At 37.9% G+C, this 21604-nt stretch overlaps 1 protein-coding gene across 1 annotated transcript in view; it reads left to right on the top strand.

Annotated features, from left to right (window-relative positions):
* The first annotated feature begins 6523 nt into the window (after positions 1 to 6523).
* The window catches only part of elp1 (elongator complex protein 1), a 42698-nt gene continuing 27617 nt past the window's right edge, over positions 6524 to 21604 (top strand). Inside the window, exons 1-8 of the mRNA XM_034182211.1 lie at positions 6524 to 6711; positions 10242 to 10394; positions 10589 to 10670; positions 12995 to 13075; positions 13334 to 13419; positions 17375 to 17565; positions 18244 to 18367; positions 18496 to 18589. Of these exons, the coding sequence (XP_034038102.1) occupies positions 6562 to 6711; positions 10242 to 10394; positions 10589 to 10670; positions 12995 to 13075; positions 13334 to 13419; positions 17375 to 17565; positions 18244 to 18367; positions 18496 to 18589 (961 nt within the window). The 5' untranslated portion in view covers positions 6524 to 6561. The remainder of the gene's footprint in view (positions 6712 to 10241; positions 10395 to 10588; positions 10671 to 12994; positions 13076 to 13333; positions 13420 to 17374; positions 17566 to 18243; positions 18368 to 18495; positions 18590 to 21604) is intronic.

Genomic DNA, 21604 nt, shown 5'->3' with positions numbered 1-21604 from the left:
AGTGCCTGGAATGAAAAAACAATGAACATACAATATATATTAAGTAAATGCATAGCACAGCCTACATTAACTAGGTTATTCATAGATAAATACTTATTTGGCCCTTTTTATGCTGAGTACTTTTCCTATAATATATAGGCCTACAACATTATTACATTAAGTTGCCTGTACAAATAAGCCACCCCAATTTATGAGGAGGTAAGTTTTATTTGAATTGTATTAAGTGTATTTACACCTATAGTGAGTACATTTTCTGTATTTTTTTTCATTAGGAGCATTATGTGTATATTTAACCAGTACAAATAAGATACTCACGTTATATTTCTGTATTTATTTATTTTTTCCGACTTAAGGAGCCTTCATTTATTAAATAATTTTCATGTATCCCATCACAATGAGTTCTACTGCACTTTAACGACTCACATGTCGAGTTTAGCAACAAAATATATTTATTGTTTTAACAAAAGGCAGTTTTGATAAGTGTTACACTGTAATTTAACAATCTGTATAGTAGGCATGGGAGGATTTTTTTGTTTTGTTTTGTTTTGTTTTTTTGTCTGTCAAGATTATCTTGGCCATCGTAACTGAGATTAATGATAATATCAAAATAAACACTAGTTTAAAAAGGCTTTAAAATGCTGGAATCACAACAGTACATTTTATTGGAGGCTAAAACTAATATTTTTATTGTGCAGTTTTTCACATTAACGATAATATCACAGTGATTAATAAAGACTACAAGTTTAAAAGGGCTTTAAAATGCTGGATTCACAACAGTACATTTTATTGGAAGCTAAAACTAATATTTTTATTGTACAGTTTTTCACTAACGATAATATCACAATAATTAATAAACACTGTACAAGTTTAAAATGGCTTTAAAATGCTGGATTCACAACAGTACATTTTATTGGAGGCTAAAACTAATGTTTTGTGCAGTTTTTCACATTAACAATAATATCACAATAATTAATAAACACTACAAATTTAAAAGGGCTTTAAAATGGTGGAATCACAAAAGTACATTTTATTGGAGGCTAAAACTAATATTTTTGTTGTACAGTTTTTCACTAACAATAATATCACAATAATAAACACTGTACAAGTTTAAAATGGCTTTAAAATGCTGGATTCACAACAGTACGTTTTATTGGAGGCTAAAACTAATGTTTTGTGCAGTTTTTCACATTAACAATAATATCACAATAATTAATAAACACTACAAATTTAAAAGGGCTTTAAAATGCTGGAATCACAAAAGTACATTTTATTGGAGGCTAAAACTAATATTTTTATTGTACAGTTTTTCACATTAATGATAATATCACAATAATTAATAAACACTGTACAAGTTTAAAATGGCTTTAAAATGCTGGATTCACAACAGTACGTTTTATTGGAGGCTAAAACTAATGTTTTGTGCAGTTTTTCACATTAACAATAATATCACAATAATTAATAAACACTACAAATTTAAAAGGGCTTTAAAATGCTGGAATCACAAAAGTACATTTTATTGGAGGCTAAAACTAATATTTTTATTGTACAGTTTTTCACTAACGATAATATTACAATAATTAATAAACACTGTACAAGTTTAAAATGGCTTTAAAATGCTGGATTCACAACAGTACATTTTATTGGAGGCTAAAACTGTTTTGTGCAGTTTTTCACATTAACAATAATATCACAATAATTAATAAACACTACAAATTTAAAAGGGCTTTAAAATGGTGGAATCACAAAAGTACATTTTATTGGAGGCTAAAACTAATATTTTTATTGTACAGTTTTTCACTAACAATAATATCACAATAATAAACACTGTACAAGTTTAAAATGGCTTTAAATGCTGGATTCACAACAGTACGTTTTATTGGAGGCTAAAACTAATGTTTTGTGCAGTTTTTCACATTAACAATAATATCACAATAATTAATAAACACTACAAATTTAAAAGGGCTTTAAAATGCTGGAATCACAAAAGTACATTTTATTGGAGGCTAAAACTAATATTTTTATTGTACAGTTTTTCACATTAATGATAATATCACAATAATTAATAAACACTGTACAAGTTTAAAATGGCTTTAAAATGCTGGATTCACAACAGTACATTTTATTGGAGGGTAAAACTAATATTTTTATTGTACAATATGGGCCAGTATCAACTGAACTTTAATTATAATTTCTTTGTCCAGTAAAGTCCAAAAGACACTGAGGCACAAATAAGTGAGGATGATGAACAATTATCATAATAATAATAATTAGTAATAATAGTCTCCAGGTTAAGAATACTTATCTTTTACTAGCGAGTACATTTTACACATTACTGTGTTCGGATGAACAATTTATACATTTATTTGCCCGTCAAAAACTAACTTGGTCAAGAATCATTCAGTGAATAAGTGAAAGTGAAGCGCGACTGGGCGCACAACTCGACGGGGTTATAGGTCATCCGGACCCACGGAACTGTCGATTTATGTGTGGGGATGCATAAATCAACAAACCCACACAGCTCGACACAATACCTGAAACAGACCGACATATGTAACTTCTGAGCATACATGTTAGTGGAGCAGATAACTGTAACAATTGTTCATTTCTGGAAAGAAGCACCAAAGTTGGCACAAATACTCCTTAGACATTACTCTTTTGAAAAAACTGAGTAGCCACTTGAATTTTCAGTAGGCGGCCAGGTAGGGGTCAATTGAAGAATTACACAGGGGTCAAAATTTAAAAATGCTCCAATCATATTGAAATCTATACCACATTATTTGTCTGATCACAACGATACCAAAAAGGTATAGTTTGGACTATCTATGACTGAATGTTATGGAGTTATGGGGTAAAAACAACAAGAATGGTGACAAAGGTCAATTTCAGTTTGTACAGGGGTTAGAAGTTAAAGTTGCTCGAATTTTGGTAAAAAGTGGTACAAATTATTGGTTGAACTAATAGGATTAATAAATGAAATAGTTCTGACTGTGTTGAATGCTTGGTCTGCAAGGTAAAGGTAGAACAATGTCGACGTCCATTGGATTCTATGACATGTGACATATGTTACCCTGTAACATGATAACTAAGCATGCCACATAGTGCAAACTATTCTTTTTAAAAACCCTATTAACCAATAATTTGCATCACATTTTACAATATTTAGAGCAACTTTAACATCTGACCCCTGTACAAACTAATGCTGAGCTTTGTTACCATTCTTGCTGTTTTTACCCCATAACTCCATAACATTCAGTCATAGATAGTCCAAACTATACATTTTTGGTATTGTTGTGATCAGACAAATAATGTGGTATAGCTTTCAATATGATTGAAACATTTTTAAATTTTGACCCCTGTGTAATTCTTCAATTGACCCCTACCTGGCCGCCTACTGAAAATTCAAGTGGCTAACTCAGTTTTTTCAAAAGAGTAATGTCTAAGGAGTATTTGTGCCAACTTTGGTGCTTCTTTCCAGATTTGAAGGATTGACCAGTAGAATTTTGTTTTACCTACACAATATCTACATAAAGATTCTGACATCTGGAAGCATTTAGATATGTCTGTCTCTCTCTCTCTCTCTCTCTCTCTCTCTCTCTCTCTCTCTCTCTCTCTCTCTCTCTCTCTCTCTCTCTCTCTTATTTATTTATTTATTTATTTATTTATATTTTTATTTATTCCAAGGCTTTGACAAAAGCCCAAACATGTATGCTGTAAAATCCAGTGAGTGAATAAGTAGATAAATGAGTCCATCCCTTCCCATTTGTCAACAAGATATCTCAAAAACAGTAAACACTGTCATCTTGTAAGTGTCTAAATTAAAAGGGCACATAACAAGGAAAAACTGATTTAAATTTACTGAAATTTTATTGCATCATATATCACAAAAAAATTGCTTTGTTTTGCCTGTGCCCCTTACACCTGTCTGCCCCCTGCTGGGTGGTTAGTGAACTCTGGATGGATGATAAGAGCAGGTGTGGTTTGTTTATTCTATGTAACTGCCAGCTGCTTGGGAAACAGAAATAACTATGAATGAAATTAACTTGATAGTGCATGCATTAAACTTTGAAATATTGTAGATCAATATTATTCATTAATTAAAAAATTTTTTTACAGATCCTGTGACGTCACTTTTCATTTTTCATGTATTGCATATTGATTTATTGAGCTAAATTAAATATATTTTTAAATTACCCAATATTCACAATATTGAAGTTCTCCCATAGTGTTATTATTAAACAAATGTCCAGACTGTTAGTTAACTTCAGCTACAATGAGACTATTATTGTGTTTATTGAAATATTTGTTGATTTACATAAGACATCTCTGTTGCAGAGATGTTCCATCAGATCGTTGATGCAACTCCTCGGCACCAGGGGGCGACAACGCAGGAACAGGCTAGAACTGAGTTGAAAGGTCAAAGTTTAACTCCTGACAGCGGTTACATGTGTTGTTATCTGGATCTTTAAATAAAGCGTCACTGTCATAAAGCCGTTTCGTCTTGGTGAGTTTTTTTTTATTTTTATTATTATTATTTTGGTTTTTTTGGGTTTTTTTTTTTTTTTTTTTTTTAAATATGTGTACGAGAGTCCCTTCGTGTTTTAGTTAACAGGATGCTCATTGCTGCTGTTTTAAAAGCAAGCTAACGCGTGTTCCATTTTCGGACGCGCGTTGTGTCACTTTGACAAATAAAACTGTTAAAACAATTATTTCAAAATTCAGGCTGCTTTTTCAGCGAAGAGTATTGTCGTTGAAATGGTAGAAAGTAGGTTCGGTTGTATAACATTTAGGAGGCAAGTGCAACTTTAAAAATATATATAAAGAACATTTAAATGCTTATAAATAAACCGCAGGGCATAAATCAGGTTTTACACACACACACACACACACACACACACACATATATATATATATATATATATATATATTGTATTGGGTATTTGGATGTTATCTAGCTGAAGAAGTCAGGATGGGGTAGCCCTTCTGTTTAAAGTGTGAAGCCACATTATGTGTGGTGCAAATATTTGCTGGAAATGGATCACTTTGTCCAGTTCTGGATCACAATACTCTGTCACTTTGGGGGCATTCCTGGCATCTGGCTGGAGCCCTTCTAATGCAGAATGATACACACTGTGCCCGAGAATGTGTTTTGAACAGAAAATGATATAAATTATACATATTAAATGACAATTTACTTAATTTCGAAAGGCACTGTTATACGTTTTTACGAGCAAAAAATGAAGTGTTTATTATTTACTTTATTGGGTGGCATTCCTTAATAAATAAAGATAAATAGATAATAATAAAAGATAATAGATAAGATAAAATCTGTGGTAATAAACATTCTTGGCTAAGTGGGTCAGGATAGCACAAGATACCCCAACTTGCTGTCATTTCACACCTTATATTGTTAGAGATGGAAAGCAAAGGAGGGTTTTAAAAGTGTGGAGGTGAGATTTCTCCCGAAATAAAAAGTAAAAGCCCCCACATTTATGCCCATTTGTGATGTTGAGATGAGCCCCAAAGTCCACATGCCTCACAAGTACTGACACGAGGCTGCTGCTTCAGTGATCCACAACTGGCAAATTTTTGCGTCAGAGATAAATGCATGCAGCAGTTAAACAGCAAGACATAACACACTGACATTTTCTACCCAAGTAAGTATTTTCTCACTCTAGAACCAATGACACTGAATGGCTAACCTTTGCTACTTCTTAGAGATCGTCACTTTCACACTTGCAGGAATGAGTGAGTCAGGAAACATGCGCACATCACCGAGACTGGATGTTTTGATTCCTCTGCTGATCACAAGGATGGCTGGATCCGGTCGAGCTTGTGGTCGTTTGTAGACAGTCTTTTCATTGGTACCAAGTATTAACTTATTCACACTGATTACTAAAAACGGCAGTGCAAATACTACAGCAGTGATCCGGAACTGGGCAAGTGACTGTACCGATTCCTGAGGCATGCCACTTGTTATTGGATAGTTTAGAGAAGCTAAATTAGAATATGAAAATATTGTTGGTAGTTTATATGATAATCTCTCACTCAATTATGTATACAACTTCTTATTTATTTATTTATTTATTTATTTGTTTGTCTATTTATTTTCTGGTGATTTCTTTCTTGACCACTACTCTAACAAATCAGGCTGTTTAATTACCAATATGTGTGTCACGTGAATATTTTGTGATTCTGAGCTGCTGGTCATACAAAATAACATACTTTACTTTGTCTTATGAGCATTTTTCACCATTTTCTGCCATAATTGAATACTCACAGAAATGATCAACAGGTTAATTGATTATGGTTGAATCACATAAATTCACAGCCCTCAATTACTAAACCTGAATCAGTACACAATTTGAGCTTCTTCACAGTAACATTTGAGTCATTCCAGATCGTATTTGCTGTTTCTGTGGAATAGTGATGAGGTACTGATGTTTCTCTCTGCTCTGTCAATAGTTTAATGGTTTCAGCACTAAACATGTTGAGCGTTTGCCCTTACAGCTCTATTGGATGCACATTCAGGCTTGGTGCCTTGTTCGTCTGCGCTGATGTGAAATGAGGAATCTCAACTTGCTAAAGAGTTTGCGGAACTCGGAGCTGCAGGGTCCCGGCTCGGTGCAGTGTGTCTGTGTGCGGGCCGACGCCGGCACACTCCTGCTCGCTTCTCAGTGTTCCATCATGGAGTTTAACCCTCAAACTGGCCAGGTGAGTTTACAGATTATTTTTATTTTTCTAAGATGTCATCAACAGGTAACGCAGTGAGCACTATGACACTGACACTTTGGTGGCTGGCTGCATGAGTTTCATGTGCTCATTGTTCAAATACATCATCTGGACAAATTGGTCTTGAATGCTGAAAAATCCAAAATAATGTTTTTTCAAAGTCACCCGTTTCCTTGGAGAATATACCATTTGTTAAAACTGCTCGAGGTAAAACTCTCAACCAAGTCAGCAGTTTCAAGTATTATTAAAGGTGAAGCTAGGCTTGTTTTATAGAAATAAGGCATGTTTTTCCCCTAGGAGCTCGGATGCTCCTGATAACTGTTACTTTCTTGCCTGTACTGGACTACAGCGATGTCGTATATACAGTGAGGAAAATAAGTATTTGAACACCCTGCGGTTTTGCAAGTTCTCCCACTTAGAAATCATGGAGGGGTCTGAAATTTTCATCTTAGATGCATATCCGCTGTGAGAAACATAATCTAAAAAAAAATCTGGAAATCATAATGTATGATTTTTTTAAATAATTTATTTGTATGTTACTGCTGCAAATAAGTATTTGAACACCTGTCAATCAGCAAGAATTCTGGCTCACACAGACCTGTTATTTTTTCTTTAAGAAGCCCTCTTATTCTGCACTCTTTACCTGTATTAATTGCACCTGTTTGATCTTGTTACCTGTAAAAAATACACCTGTTCGCACACTCAATCAATCACACTACAACCTGTCCACCATAGCCAAGACCAAAGAGCTGTCTAAGGACACCAGGGACAAAACTGTAGACCTGCACAAGGCTGGGATGGACTACAGGACAACAGGCAAGCAGCTTGGTAGAAGACAACAACTGTTATGATTATTTATTAGAAAGTGGAAGAAACATAAGATGACTGTCAATCTCCCTCGGTCTGGAATTCCATGCAAGATCTCACTTTGTGGGGTAAGGATGATTCTGAGAAACCTCAGAACTACACAGGAGGACCTGGTCAATGACCTGAAGAGAGCTGGGACCACAGTCACAAAGATTACATTAGTAACACATGATGCTGTCATGGTTTAAAATCCTGCAGAGCAGCAAGGTCCCCCTGCTCAAGCCAGCACATGTCCAGGCCCGTTTGAAGTTCACCAGTGACCATCTGGATGAGCCAGAGGAGGCATGGGAGAAGGTCATGTGGTCAGATGAGACCAGAATAGAGCTTTTTGGAATCAACTTCACTTACCATGTTTATAGGATGAGAACAACCCCAAGAAAACCACCCCAACCGTGAAGCATGAGGGTGGAAACATCATACTCTGGGGTGCTCTTCAGCACAGGATGACTGCACCGTATTGAAGGGAGGATGGATGGGGTCATGTATTGCGAGATTTTGGCAAACAACCTCCATCCCTCAGTGAGAGCATTGAAGATGGGTCATGGCTGGGTCTTCCAGCATGACAATGACCCCAAAATGTTAGTCAGAGGTTAAACACTACAGTGGGACGGGAAAAATGCAGCCAGCAAACTGTTATATAACCTTTATTTAACCAGAAAGAAAGCCCATTGAGATTGAAACCTCTTTTACAAGGGTGACATGAACGGCCAAGAAAGGTAGAAACACCTGTCATAATAAATGAGTAAACAACATGAAGAGAATGTTAAAAACAAACAAAACACAACCAATATACAAATAAAACAATCACCTGTCATAATAAATGAGTAAACAACATGAAGAGAATGTTAAAAACAAACAAAACACAACCAATATACAAATAAAACAATCAGTTTGGTCATTATAATAATACAGAAGTTAGAACAGTTCAAAATTTAGAAAGACGGGCACTGTGCAAAAGATTTCCATTCTCAGTTTCATAAAACAGAGCGGAAACCGTTCAAAGAAATCAATCAAGACAGTTTCAATTTGGATTGGAGGACATTCCAATCAGAGGGAGCAGAGAAACTAAAAGCTTTCTTTCCTGTTTCAGTGCGAACACGACGTACACGAAAACACAACATGTCATTCGAGTGCAAAGCATAACGACTTTCACACAGCCAGTTCAACTAAGGAGGGGGTCCATAAGAAGCATTTCAAGGTCCTGGAGTGGCCTGGCCAGTCTCCAGACCTGAATGCAATAGAAAATCTTTGGAGGGAGCTGAAACTCCAAACCTGAAAGATTTGGAGAAGATATGTATGGAGGAGTGGACAAAATCCCTGCTACAGTGTGTGAAAACTTGGTCAAGAACTACAGGAAACATTTGACCTCTGTAATTTCAAACCAAGGCTACTGTACCAAATATTAACATTGATTTTTACAGGTGTTCAAATACTTATTTGCAGCAGTAGCATACAAACAAAATTATTAAAAAAAAATCATACATTGTGATTTCCGGATTTTTTTTTTTTTTTTTTTTTTTTTTTTTTTTTTTTTTTTTAACATTATGTCTTTCACAGTGGACATGCACCTAAGTTGAAAATTTCAGACCCCTCCATGATTTATAAGTGGGGGAACTTGCAAAACCGCAGGGTGTTCAAATACTTATTTTCCTTACTGTATGTGTGTTTCAACCAGTTGTCTGCAGTCCCTGACCCCACTGTATCATTGTGCTCTGACATTCATCACTGGTTGTTGCCGCCTTACCCACCACTGAGTTGTATGCTAAAGCTGGCACGCCCTCTTTGAATGTAAGGTGAGATTCCCTTTTTGGATGACTCTGGTTTACAAGACTCTTATTGGGTTGGTGCCGAAAGATTTATCTAGTTTGCTTCTGAGATCTGAAAGTCGTTATGCTTTGCACTCGAATGACATGTTGTGTTTTCGTGTACGTCGTGTTCGCACTGAAACAGGAAAGAAAGCTTTTAGTTTCTCTGCTCCCTCTGATTGGAATGTCCTCCAATCCAAATTGAAACTGTCTTGATTGATTTCTTTGAACGGTTTCCGCTCTGTTTTATGAAATTGAGAATGGAAATCTTTTGCACAGTGCCCGTCTTTCTAAATTTTGAACTGTTCTAACTTCTGTATTATTATAATGACCAAACTGATTGTTTTATTTGTATATTGGTTGTGTTTTGTTTGTTTTTAACATTCTCTTCATGTTGTTTACTCATTTATTATGACAGGTGTTTCTACCTTTCTTGGCCGTTCATGTCACCCTTGTAAAAGAGGTTTCGATCTCAATGGGCTTTCTTTCTGGTTAAATAAAGGTTATATAACAGTTTGCTGGCTGCATTTTTCCCGTCCCACTGTAGTGTTTAACCTCTGACTAACATTTTGTCCACTAATAGAAGAGTTACAGAATGGCAATGATGACTGCAAAATCTGAACATATTTTTACTTGCCGTTAAAAATTTGCTTTGACCGTAATTCTGTTACCACAGAATTACCCAGAGATTTGAGCAAAACAATAAATGAATCACATCAATGAAGAATACATCCCGAACTGGTCCACCAGTTCCTGAGGAGGTCTTCCCCGCTGGTGTGACAGACTGACTCACTGCGGAATGGCGGTAGCATCATTACTGTCCTCCTTTTTGTCCGTTAGGTTGTGAACGAGGCCTTGTTGACTGCGGATGGTTTCCTTTCGGAGGACGGCAGTGGCTTGGTGGTTGGTTTACAGGAGCTGACTGAGCTTGAGTCGGCGTGTTTGGCCACAGCAGGTGGTAACGTCCTGCTTTACAATCTGAATACTTATCAGGTTAGCAACACAGGATTTGTGCTTTAACAGCCGTAATGTGTTTCTCTCTGGTTAAGCAGGATTGGACAAGATGTTAGAAACTGAAAACAAATATTTTTGTCTCTCTTAGGAAAAACTGTCACTTTCTTTGTCATAAATCATTTCATGTGATACAAAATTTAATCGCACTGAAACTAATAATCCTGTGTGTGTAGTTGGAGTGTGTTGGCAGCGTGGACAGCGGTTTGACCTCAATGAGCTGGAGTCCTGATGAGGAACTCGTCGTTCTTACGACTGGTCAGTATGTTTTGTCCTTCACAGGTTTGATTCCAGTTGAATCTGAAGCAGCCTTTTTAAATTCCTGAAGCAGTACAGTGTGATGAAGCTGCCCGTCTTCGTTTGGTCTTCCACTTTGATATTTTATTACGCCAAAATATCCGGCAGATCTTCTGGAAAGCTTATCTTTTTCATGTTTTCTTTTACATGTCCAGAATCTGGGCCATAAAGTAAGATTGACATGATCTTGATGTTGTAGTGTCTTATGTTTGTTTTCAGGCTGCACTGCTTTGACGTTCACAGGGTTTTGAGTTGAGCAGCTGGCTTTCCTTAATCTTGCTTTCTTGTCCTTCTGGGTCTTCGTTGTCCTTGCTAATGAGGCTGCCAAGGTTGTTGAAATCCTCTGCAGATTCAAGTTCCTCACAGTCAAAAGTAATTGGCCCTGTAGGTGTGGTGTTGATGCACATCATGTTTGTCTTCATAGCATTGGATGTGTCTTAGTGTAGGGGTGTGGTTTGTGACCTGGAGTATTGCAATCCTGGTAGGGTCCACCTGGTACAACCCCTGGCAAAAATTATGGAATCACCGGCTTCAGAGGATGTTCATTCAGTTGTTTAATTTTGTAGAAAAAAAGCAGATCACAGACATGACACAAAACTAAAGTAATTTCAAATGGCAACTTTCTGGCTTTAAGAAACACTATAAGAAATCAAGAAAAAAAGATTGTGGCAGTCAGTAAGAGTTACTTTTTTAGACCAAGCAGAGGAAAAAAATATGGAATCACTCAATTCTGAGGAAAAAATTATGGAATCACCCTGTAAATTTTCATCCCCCAAATTAACACCTGCATCAAATCAGATCTGCTCATTGACATTGACCCTATGTGTCTTTTTGCAAGGAATGTTTTTGCAGTTTTTGCTCTATGGCAAGATGCATTATCATCTTGAAAAATGATTTCATCATCCCCAAACATCCTTTCAATTGTCCAAAATATCAACATAAACTTGTGCATTTATTGATGATGTAATGACAGCCATCTCCCCAGTGCCTTTACCTGACATGCAGCCCCATATCATCAATGACTGTGGAAATTTACATGTTCTCTTCAGGCAGTCATCTTTATAAATCTCATTGGAAAGGCACCAAACAAAAGCTCCAGCATCATCACCTTGCCCAATGCAGATTCGAGATTCATCACTGAATATGACTTTCATCCAGTCATCCACAGTCCACAATTGCTTTTCCTTAGCCCATTGTAACCTTGTTTTTTCTGTTTAGGTGTTAATGATGCCTTTTGTTTAGCTTTTCTGTATGTAAATCCCATTTCCTTTAGGCGGTTTCTTACAGTTTGGTCACAGACATTGACTCCAGTTTCCTCCCATTCGTTCCTCATTTGTTTTGTTGTACATTTTTCGATTTTTGAGACATATTGCTTTAAGTTTTCTGTCTTGACGCTTTGATGTCTTCCTTGGTCTACCAGTATGTTTGCCTTTAACAACCTTCCCATGTTGTTTGTATTTGGTCCAGAGTTTAGACACAGCTGACTGTGAACAACCAACATCTTTTGCAACATTGCGTGATGATTTACTCTCTTTTAAGAGTTTGATAATCCTCTCCTTTGTTTCAATTGACATCTCTCGTGTTGGAGCCATGATTCATGTCAGTCCACTTGGTGCAACAGCTCTCCAAGGTGTGTTCAATTCTTTTTAGATGCAGACTAACGAGCAGATCTGATATGATGCAGGTGTTAGTTTTGGGAATGAAAATTTTCAGGGTGATTCCATAATTTTTTCCTCAGAATTGAGTGATTCCATATTTTTTCCCTCTGCTTGGTCTAAAAAAGTAACCGTTACTGACTGCTACAATCTTTTTTTCTTGATTTCTTATAGTGTTTCTTAAAGCCAGAAAGTTGCCATTTGAAATGACTTTAGTTTTGTGTCATGTCTGTTATCTGCTTTTTTTCTACAAAATTAAACAACTGAATGAACATCCTCCGAGGCCGGTGATTCCATAATTTTTGCCAGGGGTTGTAGAATTCAGACAGGCAGTCCCCTGATAGTCCAGATTGGGAGTTGGGTTTTCAGCAAAGAGCCCCACCCTAGTATACACCTTCCATTAGGGAACCGTTGGCCAATAAGATTTCAACAAGAATGTCTCAGGTAGGGTTCGTCGACCACATGACAACGTGATCACCTCTGAGGAAACTGGCCTGGAGAGTACACCTACAAAAACCCACAGTGTCATTTTATTTATTGATTTGTTTTACATTTTTATAATCACATAAACCATAAATGAATGGGGTTATAAGTGATCATCATCTTGTTCAATCATTACTTTTTGTGCAGGTGAGGAAACAATCATCATGATGACCAAAGACTTTGAGCCAATCAGCGAGGTCAGAATCCAGCAGGATGATTTCGGTGAAGGTGCATCCTCTCCAGATGTTGATGTTATATTTGTATAATAGTTAACTCTATTCATGTTTCTAATATGATTGATCAACACTGAGAATAATAGCTTTGTGATATTTTTTTTAATGAGAAACTTAGAAATATATTTCAATTCTCAAATTTAAACCAATCACTCCAGCAGATGATATTGTGTATGAGAAATGAAGAGAGGTGATTCTGCTCCTGTGGGTTATTTGCTTCGTGTTTTTCATATGTTCTGGGTGTATGTTGCAGGAAGGTTCATCACAGTGGGGTGGGGGAAGAAGGAGACTCAGTTCCACGGCTCAGAGGGGAAACAGGCAGCGCAGAGGAAGATCCTGGTTGGTATTTTATCTGTGTAGACTAATTTACAACCCCAAATCAGAGAAAGGTGGGAAGGTATGGGAATGGGCGGGGATAAAACCACAGGGATTCTTACATTTACTTTGTCTTCTGACATTTTGTGTTTTTTGTGGTCAACTTCATTTCATTTGACAATATACCAGCACATCCATTTCAGAGTTGGAGCCTTGCAACACATTCCAAAAACATTTAGAACTGGAGCATTTAATTCAGTGCTGTTTGAGGGATTTCCAGTAAGACAGTTCAGATACACATTCTACACAGATTACAGAGGTGTGGCTACAGAAGAACAGGATGTGGTACTGGATTGACCTGCCTGCAGTACTCACCTGAACCCAATGAAGAATCTGTGGAGAATTTTGAAATGAAAAATGCAACGACTGCCCCCGTGCTATTGCACATTTTAAGACATGTTTGCAAGAAGAATGGGACAAAATATCGCCTGAAAGACTTCATCACTTGGTATCCTCATCATCCAAAGCATGTGTTAAGTGTTGTGAGAAGGAATGGCAACATCACAAAGTGGTAAATGTTGTAAGGACCCAACATATGGGTTGCAGTCCTGAAGTGCAGGAATGGATGTATATTGCCCAATGAAATGAGGTTGACCAGAAAAAATATAAAATATCTTGAGTTAAAACTGTCTGCAATGAAATAGAACTCAACATTAATCTAAGATCAGTGTCTGCGTTTTTAGTTTTCCTCTCCCATTTTCCATATCTGATTTTTGGGTTGTAAAAATAACATGTTTTTAAATGTGACAGATATTTGAAGGGTTCAGATGTGAAACCCAGTATCTCTAAAATTACTTATTTTTTTAGGTTATTATGCACTTTCCTGTTTAGTTAACTATCAGTGTGCAAAATACTAAAACATTTGATCAAACGTTTCCATTTTATCTGTGGAAATCTGTGCATTTTTCATGCCTTTTCCTTTTAGTCTTCATTTTAATCTACAGTTTTGTCCATTTAAAAAAAGGAGAAAAGGGGGGGAAAAAAAGAGTTCCTGGGATTTGCATCTTGAACCCTTCATTTGATGTTTTACAGGTACATGAGCGATTACAACAAATGTACCATAATGACAGAGTAGGTGGTGCTGTAAAGCATGTCTCAGCTGTATTAAGAGTATGATGGTTGAATGTTATACAAATAATGAAAGTTTGAGTTCAGTGGTACGAATATTTCATGAGGTGAAAGCTGGAACATACCATTCAATGAGGTGCCGGGTTGAATGATATGTTCCAGCTTTCACCTCATGAAATATTCGTTCCATTGAAAGAATGTAAAAACATTCATTATTTGTTTTATATAACGGCTAAAATAGATCCTTGGCATTTGATATTTTATTAATTTATAAACAACAGCAAAGGGACTTACATTTTGGCGTGCCACTGTAATGTGTAGTCGGCTGATGCTGTGCACTGACTTCGGACTTCCATTAAAAAAAAAAGACTTTGTGTAGTTCCTCAGTCCAGCCAAAAATCACATCAGCGTTTCATGAGAACAGTTCTTCATGCATCCAGACGGCTTACAGCAGAGTGGATTTTGTGTGTGTGCGCAACGTCAGTTAGCTCAATCAAATCATCGTCCCGTTGCCCCCCGTGCGCACACACACTCAACCGGCTCGGTCGACTGTGTATGTCCTTAGTGCAGCGAAAAAAAAAAACACGTCAGAAATGAGTCCAGCTTGCCTTTCTTTCTTCCTGCTAACAGTCTCCAGACAGCACAGTGGATTTGTTTCGTGTGTGTGTATCTTACAAGAATTACCAGTGTCAGTTAGCTCAATCAAATTATGTCTCGGGAGAGTTGTTGTTCCCTGCATGCGTGCACCCACGCAACCTGGTCGGCGCTTGTGCATGCGTGTACTACCAAAAAAAGACTGTATGTCCTCGGTGCAGCGAAAAAAAAAAAATCACGCCAGAAATGAGTCCAGCTTTTCTTTCTTTCTTCCTGCTAACAGCATCCAGACAGCACAGTGGATTTGTTTTGTGTGTGCAGGCATGCGCACATGCACAAGGACATGCGCGTGTGTGTGCAGAGGGCAATGATACCAAACGTATGGAACCAAAATTAGCACTCAAAATGGAGCCAAGCAGCACTCTAAATGCAATGCAACACAAATGGGATGAATTAATCCATGTCATGTGACATACAAAGCGCGAATCAGATGACAAGGATCCACTCAGCCGTTATATAAAACTGTTTATTAGCTGAACTTGAATGGAGCTGTTATTAGCTGAACTTTCTGTGACTTGTTCCTACTTTTTGTGGCTGCAATTTATTTCCACTGCCAAGCTGCTTTTTAAAATTAAATTAGTAGTTTCTGACTGGGGTGGACAACATTTTGCCCCAAAGTTTGCACAACAGAGAGGTTTTAATTGCATTTACAGGGTTCTAGCTAGCGCAAACTTGCGTTACGACCCGTTACCCTATAATTTTGGACCGTTACGCTTATTTTCAATACAGCATCTGTAATCAACTGTTTCTGCAGCGCGACTCTAGTTTGAAGCATGAATCGAAGCAATGCTTTGATTCAGTGGCTCGTGGCTCTTTGATTCGCTGCTCTTCAGAAACGGCAAGTCTGCTTCTTAACCCCTCTGAAAACCATTAAAATATCATGAGTCACTTTTGTGTGGATTAAAGTCACTAAATGGGACTCCTGTCTTGTTGCAGTCAACAAACGAGAATCGTCCTCCGTTCTGTTGTCACAGCTCTAAACGCTGTGCGGCTCTCTGCTGAGACAGTCCGCTCGGAATTAATAACTTCAAAATGAATTGTCGCTTTAAATAAAATGACGCCTCTTACAAACGTTGCAATACAGACAATAAACTACAATCGACTAAAATGTTTTAGTCGATTGCAGTAGAGCTGCAAGAGCTCAGCTCATAGGTATGTAAAGACATTCATGCCAATAATAATGTCTGAAAGGAAATGCTTTTGACAAAAACTAACAGATTTTATTTCTGCTTATGTCCAGAGAGCAAGGATCCACCATGTAGAGTTTATGTCCAGAGTTTAAGGATCCAATAATCAATTTCATATTTATTTACTTTAAGACTCAATAAAATGTTGTTCAGTTTCAATTTAATCAGCTTATAAAGCGCCAAATTACAACAAAAGCCGTATCAAGGTGCCTCACACAGAACAGTTCAACATTAAAAAAAAAAAAAATTAAATACCTAATTAAAAACAGAAGTAAAAGAATAAAACATAAAATAAAAACTACTCATAACAAAGAGAATAAAAATAGGTTTTAAGTCTTGACTTAAAAATGTCCACGGACTCCGACTGCCTCACTGAGGGCCATGTACTGGCTAACCCAGAATGAGATTGCCCACTCAGCAAACTTCCCCAGCCTTCTGGACATGATGAAGGGACTGTTGTACCTGGCTTTTCCCCTTTGGGTACCCCTAGAATGGCCAATTTTTAGCTTGAATTTTCAAAAGCTTCCCCCCTTCTGCACCATCCGCCCCCTCGGTCGCTTTGCTCCCTCGACATTACCACTACGCTAAAATTTTATCCTAGCTAGAATGCTGATTTAATCATTTCTGTTCAAAGTAGTTCTTACTTATTACTACTTTCTGAAGTGCTAAAAGTTTTAACAGTTTTGTCCACTTGGCTTTTCCTTGGTGGTGTAAAAGACCAAAATGAAAATGTATTTATTGTCATCTTGCGTTAAGTATTTCTACAGCTTCATTGCTTTCTGTTGAAAACAAGAGTGATGCCAGAAATCTTGGAAACGTTCATTTTATTTATTTCGCACATTAAAGATAAAGAGCGTAAACACGGACAACTAAATGTGAGTCATTAAAAATGTTGGTTAATATCGGACATTTGGGGTTAGATTATATAATGGGGTTACAACACAGTATGTTGGTAACTTTAAGAAAAAAATTGTGTGTGTGTGTGTGTGTGCATTCATGTTCCTCCACAGGAGGTGCAGCCGGCTGCATCCTGGGATGACTGTCGGCCGCGAGTGACCTGGCGAGGTGATGGCCAACTGTTTGCCGTGAGCGCCATCTGTCCTCAGAGTGGAGCCAGGAAGGTGCGTGTCTGGAACAGAGAGGCTGTCCTGCAGTCCACCAGTGAGCCAGTCAACGGGCTGGAACAGGTGCTGTGCTGGAAGTAAGAGCACTGTCAGCGATGGAAACACTGGCGGTCACAAGGAAGAATCGAATTCAGCACTTATCTGGAGTTGAATATTAACTTGCTAAAGAGAGTATTTTCTGATCACTTTGGTCAGTACTTCAAAACAGCACATATCTTGACTTAAAAATTAGATTTAGTTTACAGTGGCTTGCAAAAGTATTCTGCCCCTTGGCATTTCACTCATTTTATTTTGTTCATGCAATTTCAGTGACTTGGAAATGTTCATGTATCCATCCTGTGACTTGTCTGAAGAAAAATGGCAGTAATACTGATTATTTAACCTCTCTTATAGCAAAGGGACCCATTACTTATGCAACCCATCATCTTGGCTTTTATATTGTTTATTAATTTATATCAAGTTGTAGAGATTTGTTTTCAGTTTAAGGAACATAATTTTCCAAATTTTTATATTGAGAAACCTGATTTACTTTTCGTATTTGAAATGGCATAAACAAATTAAAATGCATGAAATACCAAGGGGCCAAATAGTTTTGCAAACCACTGTATATACCGAGTTCTTCCACAGTTAATGTGATGACCTGAACTTGATTAAAAGCGTGCTGGTTGTCTCTGCTGCAAAAGTACATTTGTGCGCAGTGCGTCTTGGTGTTTTAGACTTTAATTCTTGCACTACCCTCGTCTCCCGGTGTGCAGACCCTCGGGCAGCCTGATCGCAAGTACGCAGCGTCACCTTAACAAGCACAGCGTGGTGTTCATGGAGAAGAATGGACTGCTGCATGGAGATTTCACCCTGCCCTTCAGCAGAGACCAGATCAAGGTACCTCCTCCGGCTCACACTGAGTGATGCTGAAACAGTCATCAGTGAAGTGATAATGCTCGCCGTCACAGTCACGTCACGTGCACATTGTTGGCGTTACCACATGACTACACTGATGTCTGTTGCAGGTGAGAGAGTTGCTGTGGAGCAGTGACTCTGCTGTTTTGGCGGTTTGGTTGGAGGACTTGACAGAAGGAGAGGACAGACAAGTTAACTCTTACAGTAAGGCTGGTGATTTAGCTCCCTCCTCAGGCCAAGGTGTTGTAATGTCTGGCATAGCAGGACCCTGACATCGGCATATGTGTGTGCGCACGAATGGGTGAATGTGAGGCATCGCTGTAAAGTAACTTGATGAAAATAGCCCTATAGAAATGCAGTCCATTTATATTAAACATCTCAGACCACAACAGTGACGTGAAGAATTCCCTAACTTTTCTTTGAAATCATTGAAACAATGGAGTGGTTTTATTTGCAGACCTCTCTCTGGGTGAATGCGATAACTTGAGAAACATTGAAACTTTCAGAATTCAACTGCACAGTTATGCACCATGACACAAGATCAGAAACCAGACAGCAAATGGAAACTGTAGGTCAAGAAAGATTAAAATCATGAGTTATATTTATGGTTTAATTATTGATGAATTGCTGCAGTGGAGGGGCAGCACAGTGACTTAGTGGTTAGCACTGTTGCCTCACAGCAAGAAGGTCGTGGGTTCAATTCCCGTGGCCTTTCTGTGTGGAGTTTGCATGTTCTCCCCGTGTTTGCGTGGGTTTCCTCCGGATGCTCCGGTTTCTTCCCACATCCAAAGATATGCGGGTTAGGTGGATTGGAATCTTTAAAAAATTCAATCAATCAATCAATCAATTTTTTTATATAGCGCCAAATCACAACAAACAGTTGCCCCAAGGCGCTTTATATTGTAAGGCAAGGCCATACAATAATTATGTAAAACCCCAACGGTCAAAACGACCCCCTGTGAGCAAGCACTTGGCTACAGTGGGAAGGAAACACTCCCTTTTAACAGGAAGAAACCTCCAGCAGAACCAGGCTCAGGGAGGGGCAGTCTTCTGCTGGGACTGGTTGGGGCTGAGGGAGAGAACCAGGAAAAAGACATGCTGTGGAGGGGAGCAGAGATCGATCACTAATGATTAAATGCAGAGTGGTGCATACAGAGCAAAAAGAGAAAGAAACAGTGCATCATGGGAACCCCCCAGCAGTCTACGTCTATAGCAGCATAACTAAGGGATGGTTCAGGGTCACCTGATCCAGTCCTAACTATAAGCTTTAGCAAAAAGGAAAGTTTTAAGCCTAATCTTAAAAGTAGAGAGGGTGTCTGTCTCCCTGATCTGAATTGGGAGCTGGTTCCACAGGAGAGGAGCCTGAAAGCTGAAGGCTCTGCCTCCCATTCTACTCTTACAAACCCTAGGAACTACAAGTAAGCCTGCAGTCTGAGAGCGAAGCGCTCTATTGGGGTGATATGGTACTACGAGGTCCCTAAGATAAGATGGGACCTGATTATTCAAAACCTTATAAGTAAGAAGAAGAATTTTAAATTCTATTCTAGAATTAACAGGAAGCCAATGAAGAGAGGCCAATATGGGTGAGATATGCTCTCTCCTTCTAGTCCCCGTCAGTACTCTAGCTGCAACATTTTGAATTAACTGAAGGCTTTTTAGGGAACTTTTAGGACAACCTGATAATAATGAATTACAATAGTCCAGCCTAGAGGAAATAAATGCATGAATTAGTTTTTCAGCATCACTCTGAGACAAGACCTTTCTGATTTTAGAGATATTGCGTAAATGCAAAAAAGCAGTCCTACATATTTGTTTAATATGTGCTTTGAATGACATATCCTGATCAAAAATGACTCCCAAGATTTCTCACAGTATTACTAGAGGTCAGGGTAATGCCATCCAGAGTAAGGATCTGGTTAGACACCATGTTTCTATGATTTGTGGGGCCAAGTACAATAACTTCAGTTTTATCTGAGTTTAAAAGCAGGAAATTAGAGGTCATCCATGTCTTTATGTCTGTAAGACAATCCTGCAGTTTAGCTAATTGGTGTGTGTCCTCTGGCTTCATGGATAGATAAAGCTGGGTATCATCTGCGTAACAATGAAAATTTAAGCAATACCGTCTAATAATACTGCCTAAGGGAAGCATGTATAAAGTGAATAAAATTGGTCCTAGCACAGAACCTTGTGGAACTCCATAATTAACTTTAGTCTGTGAAGAAGATTCCCCATTTACATGAACAAATTGTAATCTATTAGACAAATATGATTCAAACCACTGCAGCGCAGTGCCTTTAATACCTATGGCATGCTCTAATCTCTGTAATAAAATTTTATGGTCAACAGTATCAAAAGCAGCACTGAGGTCTAACAGAACAAGCACAGAGATGAGTCCACTGTCCGAGGCCATAAGAAGATCATTTGTAACCTTCACTAATGCTGTTTCTGTACTATGATGAATTCTAAAACCTGACTGAAACTCTTCAAATAGACCATTCCTCTGCAGATGATCAGTTAGCTGTTATACAACTACCCTTTCAAGATTTTTTGAGAGAAAAGGAAGGTTGGAGATTGGCCTATAATTAGCTAAGATAGCTGGGTCAAGTGATGGCTTTTTAAGTAATGGTTTAATTACTGCCACCTTAAAAGCCTGTGGTACATAGCCAACTAACAAAGATAGATTGATCATATTTAAGATCGAAGCATTAAATAATGGTAGGGCTTCCTTGAGCAGCCTGGTAGGAATGGGGTCTAATAAACATGTTGATGGTTTGGATGAAGTAACTAATGAAAATAACTCAGACAGAACAATCGGGGAGAGAGAGTCTAACCAAATACCGGCATCACTGAAAGCAGCCAAAGATAACGATACGTCTTTGGGATGGTTATGAGTAATTTTTTCTCTAATAGTTAAAATTTTGTTAGCAAAGAAAGTCATGAAGTCATTACTAGTTAAAGTTAATGGAATACTCAGCTCAATAGAGCTCTGACTCTTTGTCAGCCTGGCTACAGTGCTGAAAAGAAACCTGGGGTTGTTCTTATTTTCTTCAATTAGTGATGAGTAGAAAGATGTCCTAGCTTTACGGAGGGCTTTTTTTTATAGAGCAACAGACTCTTTTTCCAGGCTAAGTGAAGATCTTCTAAATTAGTGAGATGCCATTTCCTCTCCAACTTACGGGTTATCTGCTTTAAGCTACGAGTTTGTGAGTTATACCACGG

The sequence above is a fragment of the Thalassophryne amazonica genome, chromosome 11, assembly GCF_902500255.1.
Source record: "Thalassophryne amazonica chromosome 11, fThaAma1.1, whole genome shotgun sequence".
Taxonomy (NCBI): Eukaryota; Metazoa; Chordata; class Actinopteri; order Batrachoidiformes; family Batrachoididae; genus Thalassophryne; species Thalassophryne amazonica.
The sequence above is the reverse complement of the archived record's forward strand: the minus strand, read 5'-3'. Positions and strand labels throughout refer to the sequence as shown.